The sequence below is a fragment of the Oncorhynchus mykiss genome, chromosome 23, assembly GCF_057628025.1.
Source record: "Oncorhynchus mykiss isolate SJ-2025 chromosome 23, ASM5762802v1, whole genome shotgun sequence".
In the NCBI taxonomy this organism is placed as follows: domain Eukaryota; kingdom Metazoa; phylum Chordata; class Actinopteri; order Salmoniformes; family Salmonidae; genus Oncorhynchus; species Oncorhynchus mykiss.
In genome coordinates this window covers 8766918-8791380 of record NC_143044.1, presented here as the reverse complement: position 1 = coordinate 8791380, position 24463 = coordinate 8766918, and the positions used below count along the sequence as shown (strand labels likewise).

The 24463-nt window shown below is 42.6% G+C and overlaps 1 protein-coding gene across 1 annotated transcript in view; it reads right to left on the bottom strand.

Moving 5' to 3' along the window:
- Positions 1-24463, bottom strand: part of LOC110502377 (uncharacterized) — a 55084-nt gene that overhangs the window by 4610 nt on the left and 26011 nt on the right. Inside the window, 9 exon segments of the mRNA XM_021580347.3 lie at positions 1-158; positions 255-325; positions 492-670; positions 5335-5378; positions 19656-19745; positions 19953-20011; positions 20157-20269; positions 20390-20470; positions 20792-20983. Of these exon segments, the coding sequence (XP_021436022.3) occupies positions 1-158; positions 255-325; positions 492-670; positions 5335-5378; positions 19656-19745; positions 19953-20011; positions 20157-20269; positions 20390-20470; positions 20792-20983 (987 nt within the window).

The following is a 24463-nucleotide window of genomic DNA, read 5'->3' as shown; positions in this document are numbered from 1 at the left end:
GGTGCTTGGAAGAGGAACACTCTCCAATCTGCAGTGCGCAGGTAGAAGACATTGGGCCTTTTGCTGTAGTCTGCTGCCCTCATGGCCAGAGAGTGGTGGATGGACACAGCATTCTTCAGATCCTCTTCAGACAGCTGCTTTTCTGGACGGTACTCTCCCTACAGACCAATCAGAGAGCAGAATGTTATCACACACGTCCAATCACGGAGTGGGATATACTGTTAGGATGCCGAGAGGGGTGTGGTTTGGTGTACCTTCTGCAGGTAGAGGACCAGTCCCTTCAGCATGACATAAAACGTCTTCCATCCTCTCTTACCTCTGGGCGCTGAAAAACAGACCATAGAAAGAAAGTAAATATCCACTCAATATCCCAAATGTGATTTTGAATTGAAATGAGTTATAGTACAGCAATGTTTAGACAGACATGGTCGGATTTATAAACCGTGAGATAAAACAGATATGGTTGACAGAGGAGGGTAGAGGGAACCTACTTTTCTTGCCGTCAGAGTCTGCGTGGACCTTCCGTACCAGGAAGCCGTTCTTATAGATCAGGGCGTCAGGATTCTGGGCCACGCCTAGACCACTGCCGATTCGCTTCATGGTGTGGGAGGCGGAGTCAGTTCGCAAATCGGCCAACTCGGAGAAGGACTTGCGCAACTCCTCCTCATCGCTATGGAGAAGATACAATTAAAATACAAGTTGTAATTCCCCTCGTCATCAACAAAACCCGCTAGTCCCCAACTCTTTTCAATCATCTCCTCCAGTTCAGATCCAGGGCGTTTGAATGATCAGTCCTCATAGCTTGGAGGGGAAAGGGCCATATGTCTTAACCTGTTAGATCTCTAGGGGCGCTATTTCATTTTTGGATAAAAAAACGTTCCCGTTTTAAGCGCGATATTTTGTCACGAAAAGATGCTCGACTATGCATATTCTTGACAGTTTTGGAAAGAAAACACTCTGAAGTTTCAGAATCTGCAAAGATTTTGTCTGTAAGTGCCCCAGAACTCATTCTACAGGCGAAACCAAGATGATGCATCAACCAGGAATTAGCAGAATTTCTGAAGCTCTGTTTTCCATTGTCTCCTTATATGGCTGTGATTGCGCAAGGAATGAGCCTACACTTTCTGTCGTTCGCCCAAGGTCTTAGCAGCATTGTGACGTATTTGTAGGCATATCATTGGAAGATTGACCATAAGAGACTACATTTTCCAAGTGTCCGCCTGGTGTCCTGCGTGGAATTCGGTGCGCAATTGCCAGCTGCTCGTACTTTTCCATTTGATATAGGGGAGAAACCATGTGTCCAAGAACGATGTATCAATGAAGAGATATGTGAAAAACACCTTGATGATTGATTCTAAACAACGTTTGCCATGTTTTCAGTCGATATTATGGAGTTAATTTGGAAAAAAGTTCGCGTTTTGAGGACTGAATTTTCGGATTTTTTTTGGTAGCCAAATGTGATGTATAAAACGGAGCTATTTCTAATACACAAAGAATCTTTTTGGAAAAACTGAGCATCTGCTATCTAACTGAGAGTATCCTCATTGAAAACATCAGAAGTTCTTCAAAGGTAAATGATTTTATTTGAAGGCTTTTATGTTTTTGTTAATGTTGCGTGCTGGATGCTAACGCTAAATGCTAACGCTAAATGCTAACGCTAAATGCTAACGCTAAATGCTAACGCTAAATGCTAACGCTAGCTAGCTACTTTTACACAAATGATTGTTTTCCTATGGTTGAGAAGCATATTTTGAAAATCTGAGATGACAGTGTTGTTTACAAAAGGCTAAGCTTGACAGATGGCATATTTATTTCATTTCATTTGCGATTTTCATGAATAGTTAACGTTGTGTTATGCTAATGAGCTTGCTGATAGATTTACACAATCCTGGATACAGGGGTTTTTTCATAGCTAAACGTGACGCAGAAAACGGAGCGATTTGTCCTAAACAAATAATCTTTCAGGAAAAACTGAACATTTGCTATCTGAGAGTCTCCTCATTGAAAACATCTGAAGTTCTTCAAAGGTAAATTATTTTATTTGAATGCTTTTCTGTTTTTTTGTGTAAATGTTGCCAGCTGAATGCTAATGCTAAATGCTACGTTAGCCATCAATACTGTTACACAAATGCTTGTTTTGCAATGGTTGAGAAGCATATTTTGAAAATCTGAGATGACAGTGTTGTTAACAAAAGGCTAAGCTTGAGAGCTAGCATATTTATTTCATTTCATTTGCGATTTTCATGAATAGTTAACGTTGCGTTATGGTAATGAGCTTGAGTCTGTATTCACGATCCCGGATCCGGGATGGGGAGATCAGAAAGGTTAATGCACTCAGCATGCCACTCATGTGAGAGCCTCTGGAATTCAGGATCACTGGCTGGGTCACCCACGCTGAGAGGTAACATCCCATAATGCTCCAGCTGAGCAGCTTACGTGCATCTTACTGGCCAATCGGAGAAATATTTGCAAAGTTCTCCTGCAATGCTAACAAACTGAAACCCAGCCCTGACACTGACAACTGATAGAACTCACTTTGACAAGCATGAACATAATGACTATCATCCAGTCAATTATCATTCAGATATCTATAATTCATCTCTTACAGAGACCTGTTTTTGCTGTAAGAGCAACGATCCACATTGGTCTGAGTGGTGAGAGACTCACTGGCTGTTAGATAACAGGTCCTGGTATCTCTTTGACTGACTGTGGCAGTTTTAAAGATGCCATTTTCCCGTGAACTCAGGAGCCTGAGTGTTCCGCGATGCTATAAGAGAGAATCTGACGGTACTGACATTTGGGGATGATGGTGTCTCTCACCCACTGAAGACACGGACTGAATACAGATTGGTACACCAGTGAAGCCTTGCAGCTGCTCGCATAAACATTCATTAATGTATGAGCTTTAAATTGCTGTTTGTCAGAGGGGGTGTGCTGCTGTGTCACACGGTACTGTCCACCTCTCTCTCTCTCTCTGCTAGACACACACTGATATATAAATAGAGGCACACACACACTCAATCTGTAAGATTCAATCATCCACTGTCACAGAAGTAACATACCTGTGGACACAAACCACACACAGTCTGCTCGTCCTTCTGGTGTGACCCTCCCCAGGATCTGTGTCTTAAAATAACTCCATCCCTCTCAATCACTCTTTTGTTTATCATATCTCTTACAATATCTCCTCAAAGCCATAGGGAACACTTGAAGCTGGCTGTTGGAATGCATTATGATTCAAATATACTACATTGCAAGACTTGTTGTAAGCACGCATGTCCCTCTAATGTCTTAGAATCATCTCATAATGTTTCTGACTAAATACCAGTCATTATGAGTCAGTAGAAATATACATGTATAGAGATAACACAATAAGCCTTACTGTAAGACATAAAATGGCTTATGAATGCCTATAACAGGTTATAGCATTATACCTACAGGTACAATGTAAAGCGTTACAGGATGTTATCAATTTATCTTTAAAAGGACAACGCATAAACTAAGCGAAGAACCACTTGTGTTGCCGCTGCTAGATTCATTCTGAAGAGTATAAAATCGGCCAGTTAGCACTCAGCACATACCATACACAAAAGCTCTGATCTGTTGCTAAGTAACTGCTGACCTCTCTGAATCCACAGGAGCATGTGGTGGGAAAAGGCACAGAGAGAGAAAAAACGGGAGAGTGAGGCAAAAGCGAGAAAAGGGGAGAGGGAAAGAGAGAGGCTACAGGCAGAAAAACTAGGATGGAGGAGAGAATAGAGAGCAAGGCACATGGCGAGCCTTGGGATGTTGGGACCGGGAAAGATTAAAGCAGCGTGCAGAGTGAAAACGAACGCGAGAGAAGAGGATTTTCCCACTGCTCTCTTTCAGCGGCTGACTGAACCCCCAAATGTGGGGGCGGACGTGCGCGCGTGCCTGCTTAAGAATTGGAGTGAGACGTCGACCTGTAATTACAGAGAGAGGCAAGTCGGGACCTGTATCCATAGCAACGAAGTCTGGAGAGCTTAAATCTTAAATTAGGGTCTCAGGGCATCACAAAGGCTAGGTCCAGAATAGCAACCATTGGCAAACACACACACAGTCTGGCAAATGCTACAGGGGCACAGTTGGTAGTTAATTCTGTAAGGGGGATTTTGCTTGTAGACTGATTACAAGTAGATTTATAGCTAATTCCATATTCTGATATGCTGATTTTGTAATGTTATGAAAATGTATCCAAACCTGAGATTAATCATTATTCAGGAAACCTGAACAGCAGTTTTGATTAAATAAGGCAAGTGCAAGCAAATAAAGTCAAACATATGCCCAACATTAACCTGATTCGTACACTATAAAAAAAAATATTACAAAATCTAATTTATTATTAAGTAACTGGTTCCACAGCCTTTTTTGTTTGTTTGTTTACTAAACTTTTCAGTTCAAGTGTTACCTGAACAAAACAAAAAATATACTTGGCCCAAAAATTCTGTTAACAAAATGATGTGTTTGCTCAACTTGTCACATATGTTCATTTAACTAGAAATTATACTTTGGCTATCTTACTTTGAAAAAATTCTGTGGAACTAGTTACACACACAATGCTTTTAACATGCAATGTTTTCAACCTATATATTTGACAAGCATGATCATTTTTGTGCATGTTCTTTTATACAGTAATTATTATTCAACATGTCCTCACCTGGGATTTGAACTCTTGGTTCATGGCATTTTGATCTTCCTGCTACGCCAGCTTGTCTGTGTTAAATGTCAGTTAATCTGACTATTCTCTTATCATTTATTTGAATTATTTATTTCAGCAATTTTTGTATTTTTTTGTATGGTTGTTTAATGTTGGTGGGGCATATTACTCTGTTTAAAATGTTCCTCCTTAACCACTATAATAAATAAAATTGTTTTTCTTCTCGAGTGTACTTTTAACAAAGCTGAGATTTACTTTGAAGTGCCAAATGTAGCAATACGGGTGAAATCAGTCATTGACACAGACATGGTGTTGTAGCAGGAAAATTGGAATGCCATGAACCAAGCAGTTAAGAGTTCAAATCCCAGGTGAGGACATGTTGAATGACATACTACTTCCACAGACGTTTTTATGTAAAATGCCCAAATAATAATTTCTAGTTCAATGAACATATAAGACAATTTGAACAAACATACATTTTAAGTTGACTGAATTTTTGTGCCCCACTTTATTTTTTACATTTTTTTCTTCTTTGGGTAACACTGACTGTAATGTTGAGTAAACAACAAAAAAATAGGCTGTGGAACCTGTTATTTTATTTAATAATAATTAGTTGAAACAAAAATATATATATATTTTTTGCAAAGTACACTTACATGGTCCACTGGAGCTTTTCGTTTCTGATAGAGTTGTACAAGGCCTAGAAAAAAAAAGACCAGACAAAACAGACGTCACACATATGAAAACGTGTGTGCGTGCATGTGCTCGCTGAATGTGTAATGAGTGTGGTGGGACTTTTGGTCATCCTGGTATCATGTCGGACAACAAATCAATAGAGCTCCTAAATAAACCAGTTCACATTGATCTTATTAGTCACACTGATCGCAACACAAGTCTGCTGCTTCGACCAAATTAAACCACATAAATTTACCCTGCATTTTCCAAGCTGTGCCTTCTTCTTGCGGGCCTGTGGGTGGTTCTGTCCATCCTGGGACCTTCCCAGCAGGTCAGGAAAGGACAAGGGTTTGAGGGAACGAGAGCGGGGGGCGCGGGGGTAGCGGAAGGGATCCATCACCCTGAAGTCCCGCCGAACACGCACAGAGCAAAGAGAGCGGGAGCGATTTCGCCCATCTGAATGGATGCTGTTTACACCAATCATGATGACGGACCAATGAGAGCAGGGTCCAGAGGGTAAGAGTTTGTGGAGGGAGGGATAAAGCGAGATTGGTCGAAGGTTCTATGGACCCTGTATATGGCCTCTTTCAAAGCGTAACACCAAAACGTACAGGATTCAGTTGAAGATAGGAGAGAGAGAGAGAGAGAGAATACGACACAAATAAGTGGCTGTAAATAGAGAGGTCACTCTTCAGACAGACAGAGAGGCAGACAGTCACTGTCACTGGTGGCTGATAACAGGGGTCTGTAGGTCTTACTAACAGCGCTTTACTGTTCTTTTGAGGAAACTATTGAGGAGGTTAACATGGGCTTCAAGCCCTCCGAGGAGACTCCAGTTCCTGCATAATGGATCCCTATGCATTCATTATGCATGTATGGCGAAACAGTGGTGTGCAACTGCAAATCCTTTAGCACCATTCCGTGTCAAGTCCATGAAGGTGGAAGTCTTTCTGGAAGGATGTCATGCAGTTGGCAACATGTTACGCAAGAGCTGGTGCATACATACAGTTCCAATGATACCCAAGAGAGTCACACACACACACCTACGCACTTACACACAAACACTCACAGGTGAACAACAACCCAGTTAGAGGCTGAAGGATGACTAAGACAATTGTAACAACCAGAGACAAGCAATTGAGTTCACATACACATCGGTCAGTGCGCACAAACACACACACACACACACTCCCAACACAGCGGAGCGCAGGCAGAGGGAGACAATTCCACCCACTCACTCACAGGCACAGCTGCCGAGGAGAACCCTCAAACTGATGCCTTGTCACGTCCTCTGGGACCCAACAACATGTATCCAAGGCTTGACAATACAGATGTTGTGTCCAAAATTGCAGAATACAGATGTGGGAGAGAGGCAGGTGGACAGGCAGGTGGAGCTAGGACTATCCTGTTGCTGTCTAATAATGACAGTTTGGTGGCATGACGATGAGGGACTGAACAGGTCCCCTCTCTCTCCCACTCTCTTTGTCCTCTCCGTTCCTGGATCCTCTCCTCTTCACAGGTTTGTCTTCAAACTTGTAAATGGTTTCCCACACATCCACTTATTTCGCCTCCGTATGAGTCAGTCTCTTATTTCCCTCTCAGAAAATCCTGAAAATATGTTCTGCGCTTCGCACTCCTTTTTCCTTCGTTTGCCTCACTCTTTTCAATGTTGTTCTATTTTCCTGTGTGCTGCAGATGAAGAAGCAGACAGAATCGCAGTGACAAAAGAAAGCTGACGATTAGGACCGAGAGTTCCCTCTCTCCTCCCTCTGTTCTCACTCACTCTCTCTCTCTCTTCTTGCTCACCCCCCCAGTCTCTCTCTCTCTATGCGCATTTCTCTCCAGCTGAGCAACAAATCCCAGTCCATGTTTCTGTTCATATCCCTCCCTCCTTGAAGTGTCAATCATTTGCCTACATATCACCGTTTTCTTCAAATGCAGACTTCCTCACACTCCATTTCCACCAGCCTAACAGTGTAATAGAAATGAATGCTCAGTCTACAGTGCTGAGTGAAAGTCTACAGACCCCTTACAGAAACTGATTTTTTACTGCCAATTTACACAAACTACTCCACATTCCCTGACGGTGACAAGCATACACATAACATGATGCTGCCACCACAATACTTGAAAATACAGAGAGTTTCAGTTGTATTGGATTTGACCCAAACCTGAAGTTTTTTATGTATTTATTGCACAATGTGGAGTGATTGGAATGTTATTAATCCTCTGTATTTTCAAGTATTGTAGTGGAAGCATTAAAGACACACCAAAATGGCTTCCAAGAGGGGTTGTTGAGTGATCCTGAACGGTCCAGTCTGCTTGAAAATCAGAGACGAGGTTTGATTATTGCTGTTCATTAAGGATTTCCTAACCAAAGTTAATGAGCTTGAGCAATTTTGACAAAATCAATGGATACAGTGCATTCAAAAAGTATTCAGACCCCCTTGACTTTTTACACATTTTATTACATTACAGCCTTATTCTAACATGGATTCAATTGTTATTTTCCTCAAATCGACACACAATACCCCATAATGACAAAGCAAAAACAGGCTTTTAGAAATCTTAGAAAATGTATATAAAATAATACTTAAATATCACATTTACATAAGTATTCAGACCCTTTACTCAGTACTTTGTTGAAGCATCTTTGGCAGGGATTACAGCCTCGAGTCTTCCTGGTTATGACACTACAAGCTTGGCACACCTGTATTTGGCATGTTTCTCCCATTCTTCTCTGCTGGGGAGCGTCGCCTCACATCTATTTTCAGGTCTCTCGAGAGATGTTTGATCGGGTTCAAGTCCGGTCCCTGGCTGGGCCACTCAAGGAAATTCAGAGTCCCGAAGCCACTCCTGCGTTGTATTGACTGTGCGCTAATGGTCCTGAGCTCTCTGGAGCAGGTTTTCATCAAGGATCTCTCTGTACTTTTCTCCGTTCATCTTTTCCTCGATCCTGACTAGTCCTCCAGTCCCTACCGCTCTAAAACATTTCCACAGCATGATCCAATGTTATCCCTTTTTAGATCAAATTTGAAGACAGTGCAACGGGTGTGTAGACTTTCACTTGGCAATGTAGGCAGTGGTGTAAAGTACTTAAGTAAAAATACTTTAAAGTACTACAAGTAGGTTTTTACCAGATATATGGACTCGAGTCACATGACTTGGACTCGAGTCAGACTCAAGTTACAAATATGATGACTTGCAACTCGACTTTGACTTTAACACCAATGACTCGTGACTTAACTTGGACTTGAGCCTTTTGACTCGACCTGATACCCTCCTCTCCCTAAGCACAAATATTAAAAATGAGGCTGTTAAAAAAGTGTGCAACGCATCAACTCTTCATTTAACGGATTACAGTTTGAATTGGGCAGCAGCCAATCAAATTGTGCCATCTGAGAAAAAGTTGTGCGTGGCAGTGCAGAGGAATGTCGGCGGGTGAATTCAGATGGAGCCCTTGGAAAGATGATACCCCAAATTATTATTTTTGGATATAAAGACGACACTGTATCAACAAAAAACGGATTGCAACTCGCACAACATGTGGGAAGAAAATGACAGACGAAGGCGCAACAATTTCCAACTTTGTTCGATATTTGAAGTTGTACAAAGAACGGTAAGTTGTGGCTAATATAGTCGACAGCTATATATGTTATTACTTTACTAGTGTAGCATGTAGGTTAATATAGTCGACAGCTATATATGTTATTACTTTACTAGTGTAGCATGTAGGTTAATATAGTCGACAGCTATATATGTTATTACTTTACTAGTGTAGCATGTAGGTTAATATAGTCGACAGCTATATATGTTATTACTTTACTAGTGTAGCATGTAGGTTAATATAGTCGACAGCTATATATGTTATTACTTTACTAGTGTAGCATGTAGGTTAATATAGTCGACAGCTATATATGTTATTACTTTACTAGTGTAGCATGTAGGTTAATATAGTCGACAGCTATATATGTTATTACTTTACTAGTGTAGCATGTAGGTTAATATAGCCGACAGCTATATATGTTATTACTTTACTAGTGTAGCATGTAGGTTAATATAGTCGACAGCTATATATGTTATTACTTTACTAGTGTAGCATGTAGGTTAATATAGACGACAGCTATATATGTTATTACTTTACTAGTGTAGCATGTAGGTTAATATAGTCGACAGCTATATATGTTATTACTTTACTAGTGTAGCATGTAGGTTAACGTAACGTTAAATCAATGAGCCTCCACGCAGTCAGTCAGTGCGGGAACATGATCCTTGCACCCAAGGTTGAGCTACAACTGGCTAGGCAGTTGGTAGCCTACATCCTGCCTGATGTTACTGCTGCTCCTAAAACCATTGACATACGTTAGCCTACTGTAACCACACAGAGAGAGAGTGTGTGTGTGTGTGTTAAGGTTGGGCGATTGTGTGCAAGCCTACATCGCCTTTTTGCTCCCCATAGCGATCCTCGATAGTCAATCACTATTGGGGGGGTCTTTCTCATGGCTACCCATGTATCCATGGAAATATAACAATTATTTGGAAAGTAATAAATACATAGATATTTTTAAAAGCATTCATGATTTGCGTAAATGTAATATACTATTACTCTTGTTAAAGATATGAAATGGTATTACATTTAGGACCCAAAACTCAAAGTTTAGGACTTGAGACTTGACTTGATACCTGTCGGTCTTGACTTGAGACTTGAGAGCTAAAACAATGACTTGGTCCCACCTCTAGTTTTTACTATTTATATTTTTGACAACTTTTACTTCACTACATTCGTAAAGAAAATAATATACCTTTTACTCCATACATTTTCCCTGACATCCAAAAATACTTGTTACATTTTGAATGCTTAGCAGGACAGGAAAATGGCCCAATTCACACACTTATCAAAAGAACATCCCTGGGAATCCCTACTGCCTCTGATCTGGCAGACTCATTAAACACAAATGCTTCATTTGTAAAATATGTCTGCGTGTTGTAGTGGGCTATCTGTCAATTTAAATAAAAAACAACAACATTTGTGCTGTCTGATTTGCATAATATAAGCAATTTGAAATTATTTATACTTTTACTTTTGATACTTAAGTATATTTTTGCAATTAAATTTACTTTTGATACTTAAGTATATTTAAAACCAAATATTTAGACTTTTACTCAAGTAGTATTTAACTGGGTGACTTCACTTTTACTTGAGTCATTTTCTATTAAGGTATCTTTACTTTTACTCAAGTATGACAATTGGTGCCTTTATAATACAGTAATTCATAGTCTGCATTACAGATAATTCTACTAAATTGTGGCCTGAGATGTTAAGCTGTACAAATAAAGGACAGAAAATGATCACCTATGGTATGAGCAATGTATAGAACATAATGTAATACCATTACTAAACAAATCTATATACAGTTGAAGTCAGAGGTTTACATACACCTTAGCCATATACATTTAAACTCAGTTTTTCACAAACTCAGTTTTTCATTTAATCCTTGTAAAAAAAATTCCTGTCTTAGCTCAGTTAGGATCACCACTTTATTTTAAGAATGTGAAATATCAGAATAATAGTAGAGAGAATGATTTATTTCAGCTTTTATTTCTTTCATCACATTCCCAGGTGGGTCAGAAGTTTACATACACTCAATTAGTATTTGGTAGCATTGCCTTTAAATTGTTTAACTTGGGTCAAACGTTTCAGGGAGCCTTCCACAAGCTTCCCACATAAGTTGGTTGAATTTTGCCCCATTCCTCCTGACAGATCTGGTGTAACTGAGTCAGGTTTGTAGGCCTCCTTGCTCGCACACGCTTTTCAGTTCTGCCCACAAATTTTCTATAGGATTGAGGTCAGGGCTTTGTGATGGCCACTCCAATACCTTGACTTGTTGCCCTTAAGCCATTTCGCCACAACTTTGGAAGTATGCTTGGGGTCAATTGTCCATTTGGAAGACCCATTTGCGACCAAGCTTTAACTTGGGGGACTGGTGCATTTCACAAAATAGATGGCATCATGTGGTAAGAAAATTATGTGGATATATTGAAAAAGACAAAAAGCACAGGTTACTGAAACTGATGTCTTGAGATGTAGCTTCAATATATCCACATAATTTTCTTACCACATGATGCCATCTATTTTGTGAAGTGCACCAGTCCCTCCTGCAGCAAAGTACACATAATGCCCTCGAAGCTGGTGGGCACCGGCGCCGACAGAGATGGCCGCCTCGCTTCGCGTTCCTAGGAAACTATGCAGTTTTTTGTTTTTTTACGTGTTATTTCTTACATTGGTACCCCAGGTCATCTTAGGTTTCATTACATACAGTCGAGAAGAACTACTGAATATAAGAGCAGCGTCAACTCACCATCAGTACGACCAAGAATATGACTTTTGCGAAGCGGATCCTGTGTTCTGCCTTTCACCCAGGACAACGGAATGGATCCCAGCCGGCGACCCAAAAAAAGACTTCGTAAAAGGGGGAAACGAAGCGGTCTTCTGGTCAGACTCCGGAGACGGGCACATCGTGCACCACTCCCTAGCATTCTTCTCGCCAATGTCCAGTCTCTTGACAACAAGGTTGATGAAATCCGAGCAACGGTAGCATTCCAGATGGACATCAGAGACTGTAACGTTCTTTGCTTCACGGAAACATGGCTCGCTGGAGAGACGCTATCGGAGTCGGTGCAGCCAGCTGGTTTCTCCAAGCATCGCGCCAACAGAAACAAACATCTTTCTGGTAAGAAGAGGGGCGGGGGCGTATGCTTTATGGTTAACGAGACGTGGTGTGGCCACAACAACATACAGGAACTCAAGTCCTTCTGTTCACCTGATTTAGAATTCCTCACAATCAAATGTTGACCGCATTATCTACCAAGGGAATTCTCTTCGATTATAATCACAGCCGTATATATTCCCCCCCAAGCAGACACATCGATGGCTCTGAACAAACTTTATTTGACTCTTTGCAAACTGGAATCCATATATCCGGAGGCTGCATTCATTGTCGCTGGGGATTTTAACAAGGCTAATCTGAAAACAAGACTCCCTAAATTGTATCAGCATATCGATTGCGCAACCAGGGCTGGAAAAACCTTGGATCATTGCTATTCTAACTAACTGCCCCGCTCTCCTTTCGGAAAAGCTGACCACGACTCCATTTTGTTGATCCCTGCCTACAGACAGAAACTAAAACAAGAAGCTCCCGCGCTGAGGTCTGTTCAACGCTGGTCCGACCAATCTGATTCCACACTCCAAGACTGCTTCCATCACGTGGACTGGGATATGTTTCGTATTGCGTCAGACAACAACATTGACGAATACGCTGATTCGGTGAGCGAGTTCACTAGAACGTGCGTTGAAGATGTCGTTCCCATAGCAATGATTAAAACATTCCCAAACCAGAAACCGTGGATTGATGGCAGCATTCGCGTGAAACTGAAAGCGCCAACCACTGCTTTTAATCAGGGCAAGGTGACCGGAAACATGACCGAATACAAACAGTGTAACTATTCCCTCCGCAAGGCAATCAAACAAGCTAAGCGTCAGTATAGAGACAAAGTAGAATCTCAATTCAACGGCTCAGACACAAGAGGTATGTGGCAGGGTCTACAGTCAATCACGGATTACAAAAAGAAAACCAGCCCCGTCACGGAACAGGATGTCTTGCTCCCAGGCAGACTAAATAACTTTTTTGCCCGCTTTGAGGACAATACAGTGCCACTGACACGGCCCGCAACCAAAACATGCAGATTCTCCTTCACTGCAGCCGACGTGAGGAAAACATTTAAACGTGTCAACCCTCGCAAGGCTGCAGGCCCAGACGACATCCCCAGCCGCGCCCTCAGAGCATGCGCAGACCAGCTGGCTGGTGTGTTTACGGACATATTCAATCAATCCCTATCCCAGTCTGTTGTTCCCACATGCTTCAAGAGGGCCACCATTGTTCCTGTTCCCAAAAAAGCTAAGGTAACTGAGCTAAATGACTACCGCCCCGTAGCACTCACTTCCGTCATCATGAAGTGCTTTGAGAGACTAGTCAAGGACCATATCACCTCCACCCTACCTGACACCCTAGACCCACTCCAATTTGCTTACCGCCCAAATAGGTCCACAGACGATGCAATCTCAACCACACTGCACACTGCCCTAACCCATCTGGACAAGAGGAATACCCATGTGAGAATGCTGTTCATCGACTACAGCTCGGCATTTAACACCATAGTGCCCTCAAAGCTCGTCATCAAGCTCGAGACCCTGGGTCTCGACCCCGCCCTGTGCAACTCGGTACTGGACTTCCTGACGGGCCGCCCCCAGGTGGTGAGAGTAGGCAACAACATCTCCACCCCGCTGATCCTCAACACTGGGGCCCCACAAGGGTGCGTTCTGAGCCCTCTCCTGTACTCCCTGTTCACCCACGACTGCGTGGCCACGCACGCCTCCAACTCAATCATCAAGTTTGCGGACGACACAACAGTGGTAGGCTTGATTACCAACAACGACGAGACGGCCTACAGGGAGGAGGTGAGGGCCCTCGGAGTGTGGTGTCAGGAAAATAACCTCACACTCAACGTCAATAAAACTAAGGAGATGATTGTGGACTTCAGGAAACAGCAGAGGGAACACCCCCCTATCCACATCGATGGAACAGTAGTGGAGAGGGTAGTAAGTTTTAAGTTCCTCAGCGTACACATCACAGACAAACTGAATTGGTCCACCCACACAGACAGCATCGTGAAGAAGGCGCAGCAACGCCTCTTCAACCACAGGAGGCTGAAGAAATTCGGCTTGTCACCAAAAGCACTCACAAACTTCTACAGATGCACAATCGAGAGCATTCCGTCAGGCTGTATCACCGCCTGGTACGGCAACTGCCCCGCCCACAACCGTAAGGCTCTCCAGAGGGTAGTGAGGTCTGCACAACGCATCACCGGGGGCAAATTACCTGCCCTCCAGGACACCTACACCACCCGATGTCACAGGAAGGCCATAAAGATCATCAAGGACAACAACCACCCGAGCCAATGCCTGTTCACCCCGCTATCATCCAGAAGGCGAGGTCAGTACAGGTGCATCAAAGCTGGGACCGAGAGACTGAAAAACAGCTTCTATCTCAAGGCCATCAGACTGTTAAACAGCCACCACTAACATTGAGTGGCTGCTGCCAACACACTGACTCAACTCCAGCCACTTTAATAATGGGAATTGATGGGAAATGATGTAAAATATATCACTAGCCACTTTAAACAATGCTACCTAATATAATGTTTACATACCCTACATTATTCATCTCATATGTATACGTATATACTGTACTCTATATCATCTACTGCATCTTTATGTAATACATGTATCACTAGCCACTTTAACTATGCCACTTTGTTTACATACTCATCTCATATGTATATACTGCACTCAATACCATCTACTGTATCTTACCTATGCCGCTCTGTACCATCACTCATTCATATATCTTTATGTACATATTCTTTATCCCCTTACACTTGTGTCTATAAGGTAGTAGTTTTGGAATTGTTAGCTAAATTACTTGTTGGTTATTACTGCATTGTCGGAACTAGAAGCACAAGCATTTCGCTACACTCGCATTAACATCTGCTAACCATGTGTATGTGACAAATAAAATTTGATTTGATTTGACCTCCACAACATGCTGCCACCCCCGTGCTTCACGTTTGGGATGGTGTTCTTCGGCTTACAAGTCTCCCCCTTTTTCCTCCAAATATAACAATGGTCATTATGGCCAAACAGATCGATTTTTGTTTCGTCAGACCATAGGAAATTTCTCCAAGAAGTACAATCTTTGTCCCCATGTGCAGTTGCAAACCGTAGTCTGGCTTTTTTTATGGCAGTTTTGGAATCAGTGGCTTCTTCCTTGCTGAGCGGCTTTTCAGGTTATGTCGATATAGGACTCGTTTTACTGTGGATAAAGATATTTTTTTACATGTTTCCTCCAGCATCTTCACGATTCGCACCAAAGTACGTTCATCTCTAGGAGACAGAATGCGTCTCCTTCCTGAGCGGTATGACGGCTGCGTGGTCCCATGGTGTTTATACTTGCGTACTATTGTTTGTACAGATGAACGTGGTACCTTCAGGCATTTGGAAATTGCTCTCAAGGATGTACCAGACTTTTGTAGGTCTACAATTATTTTTCTGAGGTCTTGGCTGATTTCTTTAGATTTTCCCATGATGTCAATCAAAGAGGCACAGTGTTTGAAGGTAGGCCTTGAAATACATCCACAGGCACACCTCCAATTGACTCAAATTATGTCAATTAGCCTATCAGAAGCTTCTAAAGCCATGACATCATTTTCTGGAATTTTCTAAGCTGTTTAAAGGCACAGTCAACTTAGTGTATGTAAACTTCTGACCCACAGAAATTGTGATACAGTGAATTATAAGTAATATAATATGTCTGTAAACAATTGTTGGAAAAATTACTTGTGTTGTGCATAAAGTAGATGTCCTAACTGACTTAAATTAACAGGACATTTGTGGAGTGGTTGAATAACAAGTTTTAATGACTCCAACCTAAGTGTATGTAAACTTCCGACTTCAACTGTATACACCTAAAGAGTCAAACTCCAAATTGAGATCTAACGTTTCCAGGTCACTGAGGAAAATAATCCTCCGTCTGAGCCTCCCTCAATCTGGTAATGGCTAAAAATAATTCCAGGGTGGTGGTACCGTACTAGCGTTTGTACTGTGCAGAGTAGAAGACAAACAACATGTTCATACTCAAAAGGAGGCGGTTTAGTTTGACATAAATAAGATGTATCATTTTATGATACTCATAATCATCAAGTGGCCTCCTCTCTCTCCCTCTGTCTGTCCCTATTACTTCCACTCACTCACTCACTCACTCACTCACTCACTCACTCACTCACTCTCCGTTTGTCAGATAGTTCTAGATCCCAGATGCCTTATAAGCTTCAGTGCTTCCCTGAGTTCTGCAGCTTTACTTAAACCTGACCTCCTTTCAGGCACACCTCCCTACACTGTCACATGGCACCTCTCCACTGGGAAGGAGAGGAGCAGCAGTTCACCATTTCTTAAAACGCACACTGCAATCTGTCTCTGTTTGTGTCTGTCTGTGTGTGTGTCTCTGCTCGTGTGTGTGTCTCTACGTGTGTGTGTGTGTGTCTCTGCGTGTGTGTGTGTGTGTGTGTCTCTCTGCGTGTGTGTGTGTGTCTGCGTGTGTGTGTCTCTGTGTGTGTGTGTGTGTGTCTGCGTGTCTCTGCGTGTGTGTGTGTGTGTGTCTGCTTGTGTGTGTCTCTCTGTGTGTGTGTGTGCGTCTGCGTGTGTGTGCCTCTGCGTGTGTGTGCGCGTCTGTGTCTCTGTGTGTGTGTGTGTGCGTGCGTCTGTGTCTCTGTCTGTCTGTCTGTCTGTCTGTCTGTCTGTCTGTCTGTGTGTGTGTGTGTGTGTGAGTGTGTGTGTCTCTGTGTGTGTGTCTCTGTGTGTGTGTGTCTGTGTGTGTGTGTGTGTGTGTGTGTGTGTCTCTGTGTGTGTGTGTGTGTGTGTGTGTGTCTGTGTGTGTGTGTGTGTGTGTGTGTGTTGGTCCTGTGGGATAGTAGGGAGTTGACAAGCATACAGAGGTCCTATTTCATCCACCCCAAAATGAAAGGAAGCAGCTGTCTTAACAGAGAATGACAGGGGATGAACCACAAAGGAGTTAGTCTGTTGGCAGGGTTTTACATCTTACCTTAAAACAGTTTTTTGTCGAGTCAAATTGCTGTGCCACAGGCCTTCCGAGTGGCGTAGCGGTCTAAGGCACTGCATCGCAGTGTTGCGGCGTCATTACCGGTCGGGAGTCCCATAGGGCGGCGCACAATTGGCCCAGCGTTGTCCTAGTTAGGGGAAGAGTTTGGCCGGGGGCGGGTTGCTTGGCTCATCGCGCTATAGCGACTCCTTGTGACGGTCCGGGTGCCTGCAGGCTGACTACGGTCATCAGTTGAACGGTGTTTCCTCCGACACATTGGTGCAGCTGGCTTCCGGGTTAAGAGAGCGGGTGTTAAGATGTGCAGTTTGGTGGGTCAGGTTTCGGAGGACACATGACTTGACCTTCGCCTCTCCCGAGCCCGTTGGGGAGTTGCAGAGACGAGACAAGATCAGAATTCCGAAATTGGGGCAAAAAACGAACTAACTGTTTTACAAACAGATCTCATACTGTAGATAGATCAGATACTGTATTACTATTATTATTATTTTTTAATTATACCAATGTCACAAATGTATCATTTGTACAGTTTATTTTTTATTTTTTTATTTAACAGTTTGTGACATTCGACTGTGTAAACCTAGCAGTACTTATTTATCTGAGAGTGAGGCGTTTTGCGAGAAAAAAAAACATGATTATTTGTTTCTCTGAAAAGTAACCATCAAGTGATAAAAAATGTTTTAAATGCATGTGTCACTGAACAGCCCCAGGCCATGATTAGATAGTGAAAAAAACACACCAATCTCTTTCAAAAGTTCTTTAAATGATAATGATTTACCAACATTTCTGAAAATTGATATACAGCTTTTTGGAATAAAACTGAAGCAAAGTGAACCTCTCCACTTTAACGAGTTGTGTTGTGCAGCGCAGCAACAGAGAACTACGCCCTTGACGCTCAGATCATTTCCTGGGGAAACGTACACCACACTGTCTGCATTAACATACCTGCATAATCACCACCCAAGAGACACAGCAACATTACTCATACCTTACACAAAATACTGACAATTAAGTTATGAAAAATAGAGGATATGGAGAAGAATATGGAAAGAAAGAGAGAGAAACATAGAAAGAGAGAAAAGGGTGGAAGCAGAAAGCAAGGAAGACAGTGATTTGTAACGCCTTGTATGATAATACCATGACAAAACGCTCAACACAGCAGGGGTTACCATGTGACAGCCAAATTCCCATTTACTTAGATGCCTGTCCTCCCTCTCACCCTTTCAGCAGTAATTTACCATATGAGCTCTGCCCCACTGACTACTGTTCGGTAGCAGCCTCCTCTCTGCACCAATAGACACCGCCTGTTGACTTGGACAATCTCTCTGTGCTGCTTTAATACCCCTTACAGACCAGCGCAAACCATTACAGAGGGCGAGATGGATGATGAAAGACATGGATGGATGATGAAAAACATGGATGGATGAAGAGATGAATGAAGAGATGGATTTGGGAAATTGGTCGGTCGGTTGTGAAAGATCGTGACACACAAGCGATTGTGGAGCGTTCCATAATATTTCATGGAGCACTCAGCTGTGATATGAATAGTTAACTGAGAGAGCCTGAGGAGGAACACAGCTTGGCCACCTCTGTGGGCTGCAGGCAGCTGGGCTGAGCTCCCACAGAGGTAGGTGGAACAGAGATAGGAACACCATAGACGGAGAGCAGAGGAGCGATAGAGAGCAGAGGAGCAGAGGAGCGATAGATAGAGGGAGAGAGAGAGAGAGAGAGAGAGCGAGAGAGAGAGAGAGAAAGAAACCTGATAAATAAAATGGAGGATGAGCGAAGAATACAGGCAGGCAGATGGAAAATGATCTGCCATGGGGTGACATGATACGTAACAGAATGAGAGAGAGAGAGACTGTAATAAACACAGAGACATGGAGGGAGGGAGAGATGAAAACAAGGGAGTAGGAGGTGATGCTGTTCACAGGAGCGAGGCAGAGAGTGGAAGGACAAGAGGAAGGAGAGCGAGTGGGAGGTAAAACATGTTGGCTCTCTCTCTCTGATCTATACAATATGGCTCTGTTCACACAACAGCTCAGAGGTGGTCAACAGACCAGAAACCCCCTAGAGTCAGAAACCCCTTCCACTATAACAGGAAGGAAATATATCATGCTGGATCATGCCTGTAAACACACACTATCTGCGGCACAGGAGGTTGGTGGCATCTTAATTGGGGAGGACGGTCTAGTGGTAATGGCTGGAGCAGAATCAGTGGAATGGTATCAAACACATGGATTTCATGTGTTTGAGTCCATTCCATTTGCTCTGTTCCGGCCATTATTATGTACCGTCCTCCCCTCAGCAGTGGAGGCTGTTGTTATGTCTCTCTGACACCCTTTAGGACATGCCTCTCTCAATATCATCTGATCAGTCGTGCAAGTTACTCTGACGTCAACAATACACTATCTGGAAAACCCGGAAACCGATTCATGGATATCAAGAGATCATGTGGTCAAAAAGAGGTCATGCAGCTGAAACAAGGGTCCCACTGTACGCATGTGGTTGTATGCACATGGTTCGACACATCTATATCGTTTCTACAGTATGTTTTAACTAACTCAACACACCTTGAGCAGTTCCTTGGGAAAATTCTTTCCGTTGTTTAGCCCTTCCAGGTTGCCGATGAACTGCAGGACGGACATTTTCTTGCCGATATTCTGAGGGAGAGAGAAAGGGGCACCTTCACTCGCACTGTCTCCTTAAGGGTCCCTCTAGGACAAACCACCGCTGTATATGTTATAGGGTATATATCACATTGTTTTAATGGTCTTTCTTTTCGACTAGAGAACTTTAAGCTCTTTACCCACATTTCAACATGAGCCCTCCACAGCTCTCTAGCCCCTGGCTCCCCCACAGGTACTCACATGGCCATGCAGGTCTGTGTTGAGCAGCATCAGGGCACAGGTCAGGGTGTGGACACTGTCTGGAGCAGGGAGAAAGAGAGATGTTTCAGTGAGTTCTCGTGCAGTATCAGTGAAAGAGTCCTGTCCCCCCCCCCCCCAGTGGCTCCTACTGGTAATGTGTCTGCTACGTTGACACCTTGGAACGGACACTCGTCCCCATCTTACCTTCAGAAGGTATTGCATTGGGGTTGCATTGTAGATATCTCCTAGAGAAGTGGGCCAGCACTCGCTCTCTCTCCTGTGTCTCTCCCATGAGGGCAAACTCCCTCAGGAAGGCTCTGCGGATGCCATACAGCATTGTGAGTGTTCAATATTCATTGGGGGGGGGGGGGGGGGGGGGGGGGGTGACTAGGTCATTGTGCTACATTTTTAACCATTTCCACTGGAAGATATCTTACCTTAGCGCTTGGTCAATAGTAAGGCCTGAAAAGTTGAAGTAACTGAGGTATTCTTCTCCCACCATCCGACTGAATTCATTACTGCAAAAACACACACACACACACACACACACACACACACACACACACACTTACTGTGCATGAAAGGTAAACAAAAGACAAAGGCAGAGAAAAGTGAACAGGTACCTGGCCTATGTACAACCGGTCCCAAATCACTACCTATCCTGATCTTGGCCCTAACCCCTCAATGATAGCATATCTGAGGGGTCTGGGTAGTTATATTCAATGTAATGGTAAAGATTCCACTTCCACCTAATAGATCTGCAAACATTGAAGGGTAAGGACCAAGGGGAGGGCTATAGCTCGAATTGGGACCAGCTGGTTCTGCTCCAGTATACTCACTTCTTGCTCAGGTGCCTGGCCACGTCAGACTTCCTGAAGCCGTCCAGGTTGAAGAGGCGTTTGGCTAGGCGCTTAGCAGCCTGCAGGTCAGCCTTGTTGCCGTTGGCCAGGGCCTCGGTGCTGCCCAGGGCTAAGCGCTCGCCCACGTCCTGCTGTGGGAGCGGGTCTGGAGCCCAGTGGCCTGGCTTTTCCCTGACAGACGACAAGAGGAGAGATGATGCTGTTATAGCACTATTATAACAGGTAGCTGGGTAACAAACTAGTAGACCAGAAACGTTAGGTTCTGTTTCAAATGTAACTGTATTACATTTCACCAACTGAATAAGGAAGAACAAGAACAGGGCAACAGTAAAATCATACTGTTGTCAAACTTGGCACACAGTAAAGCAGATGGTTGTCACTGGAAGGTGCCATATTTATATTAAAAACAAAAGAAACTGTTTTAAGTGAGAAGTAGGCATTGGTCTGAAGCCAAAAAAGAAAGGAAATTCACATGAGCACCACAATGCCTACCTTACACATGCTCTACCAAGGTTTTCCATCACACAGCTTTGACCTACAGGGCCTTCAGAAAGTATTCACGCCCCTTAATAACTTTTTCTACATTATATTGTGTTACAGCCAGAATTTGAAATTGATTAAATGTAAATGTTGTGTCACTGGCCTACACACACACACAACACCCCGTAATGTCAAGGTGGAATTGTTTGGTGGCTGCATCATGTTATGGATATGCTTGTCATCGGCAAGGACTGGGGAGTTTTTCTATGATAAAAATAAATGGAATAGAGTTAAGCACAGGCAAAATCCTAGATGAAAACCTGGTTCAGTCTGCTTTCCAACAGACATTGGGAGAAGAATTCACCTTTCTGCAGGAAACAAGGCCAAATATACACTGGAATTACTTACCAGTGTTCATGAGTGGCCTAGTTACAGTTTTGACTTTAAAAAAAAATTGGCTTGAAAATCTATGGCAAGACTTGAAAATGGCTGTCTTGCAATGATCAAAAACCAACTTGACAGAGCTTTAAGAATTTTAAAATGAATAATGTCCAAATATTGTACAATCCTGGTGTGCAAAGCTATTAGTCTTACCCAGAAAGACTAACAGCTGTGATCGCTGCCAAAGGTGATTCTAACATGTGTGTGAATACTTATGTAAATGAGATATTTCTGTATTTAATTTTCAATAAATTAGAAAAAATGTCTAAACATGTTTTTACTTTGTCATTATGGGGTATTGTGTGTAGATGGGCGAGAAAAAAAAATATATATAATATATTTTGAATTCAGGCTGTAACAACAAAACATGGAATAAGTTAAGTTAAGGGGTATGAATACCTTCTGAAGGCACTGTACTACAGTAGCTACAGTGCCTTGCGAAACTATTCGGCCCCCTTGAACTTTGCGACCTTTTGCCACATTTCAGGCTTCAAACATAAAGATATAAAACTGTATTTTTTTGTGAAGAATCAACAACAAGTGGGACACAATCATGAAGTGGAACGACATTTATTGGATATTTAAAACTTTTTTAACAAATCAAAAACTGAAAAATTGGGCGTGCAAAATTATTCAGCCCCTTTACTTTCAGTGCAGCAAACTCTCTCCAGAAGTTCAGTGAGGATCTCTGAATGATCCAATGTTGACCTAAATGACTAATGATGATAAATACAATCCACCTGTGTGTAATCAAGTCTCCGTATAAATGCACCTGCACTGTGATAGTCTCAGAGGTCCGTTAAAAGCGCAGAGAGCATCATGAAGAACAAGGAACACACCAGGCAGGTCCGAGATACTGTTGTGAAGAAGTTTAAAGCCGGATTTGGATACAAAAAGATTTCCCAAGCTTTAAACATCCCAAGGAGCACTGTGCAAGCGATAATATTGAAATGGAAGGAGTATCAGACCACTGCAAATCTACCAAGACCTGGCCGTCCCTCTAAACTTTCAGCTCATACAAGGAGAAGACTGATCAGAGATGCAGCCAAGAGGCCCATGATCACTCTGGATGAACTGCAGAGATCTACAGCTGAGGTGGGAGACTCTGTCCATAGGACAACAATCAGTCGTATATTGCACAAATCTGGCCTTTATGGAAGAGTGGCAAGAAGAAAGCCATTTCTTAAAGATATCCATAAAAAGTGTCGTTTAAAGTTTGCCACAAGCCACCTGGGAGACACACCAAACATGTGGAAGAAGGTGCTCTGGTTAGATGAAACCAAAATTGAACTTTTTGGCAACAATGCAAAATGTTATGTTTGGCGTAAAAGCAACACAGCTCATCACCCTGAACACACCATCCACACTGTCAAACATGGTGGTGGCAGCATCATGGTTTGGGCCTGCTTTTCTTCAGCAGAGACAGGGAAGATGGTTAAAATTGATGGGAAGATGGATGGAGCCAAATACAGGACAAAAAGACCTGAGACTGGGACGGAGATTTGTCTTCCAACAAGACAATGATCCAAAATATAAAGCAAAATCTACAATGGAATGGTTCAAAAATAAACATATCCAGGTGTTAGAATGGCCAAGTCAAAGTCCAGACCTGAATCCAATCGAGAATCTGTGGAAAGAACTGAAAACTGCTGTTCACAAATGCTCTCCATCCAACCTCACTGAGCTCGAGCTGTTTTGCAAGGAGGAATGGGAAAAAATGTCAGTCTCTCGATGTGCAAAACTGATAGAGACATACCCCAAGCGACTTACAGCTGTAATCGCAGCAAAAGGTGGCGCTACAAAGTATTTAATTTAAGGGGGCTGAATAATTTTGCACGCCCAATTTTTCAGTTTTTGATTTGTTAAAAAAGTTTGAAATATCCAATAAATGTCGTTCCACTTCATGATTGTGTCCCACTTGTTGTTGATTCTTCACAAAAAAATACAGTTTTATATCTTTATGTTTGAAGCCTGAAATGTGGCAAAAGGTCGCAAAGTTCAAGAGGGCCGAATACTTTCGCAAGGCACTGTATGTTGGTCTATTGTACGTTAAACGTGTTGGCAGGTAGCTTAGGATTCAAACCTTCTCAAACTGCCTAATTCATACTCTTCGTGGAGATGCTCCCACAATAACTTGGTTTGTACTGCATACAAGGTAAAGTATTGGATTCTTCACACACACTATACAAAGACATTATCCACTGCTTTTATACTTACAAGACCATCAGGCTTGATTGAGTGAGCTGTTGTCTTAGTAATGTGGTGCCTGTCTGTATTTCTTAATTTATTTCGTAACATATTTTTGGGGTCAGTAGGTGCCCAACATAACTACAGGTGGTGGTGTTAATTTTTTTATTTAATTTTATTTCACCTTTATTTAACCAGGTAGGCTAGTTGAGAACAAGTTCTCATTTGCAACTGCGGCCTGGCGAAGATAAAGCATAGCAATTCAACACATACAACAACACAGAGTTACACATGGAATAAACAAAACATACAGTCAATAATACAGTAGAAAAATAGGTCTATATACAATGTGAGCAAATGAGGTGAGATAAGGGAGGTAGAGGCAAAAAAAAGAACATGGTGGCAAAGTACAATACAATATAGCAAGTAAAACACTGGAATGGTAGATTTGGAAGAATGTGCAAAGTAGAAATAGAAATAATGGGGTGCAAAGGAGCAAAATAAATAAATAAATACAGTAGGGGAGAGGTAGTTGTTTGGGCT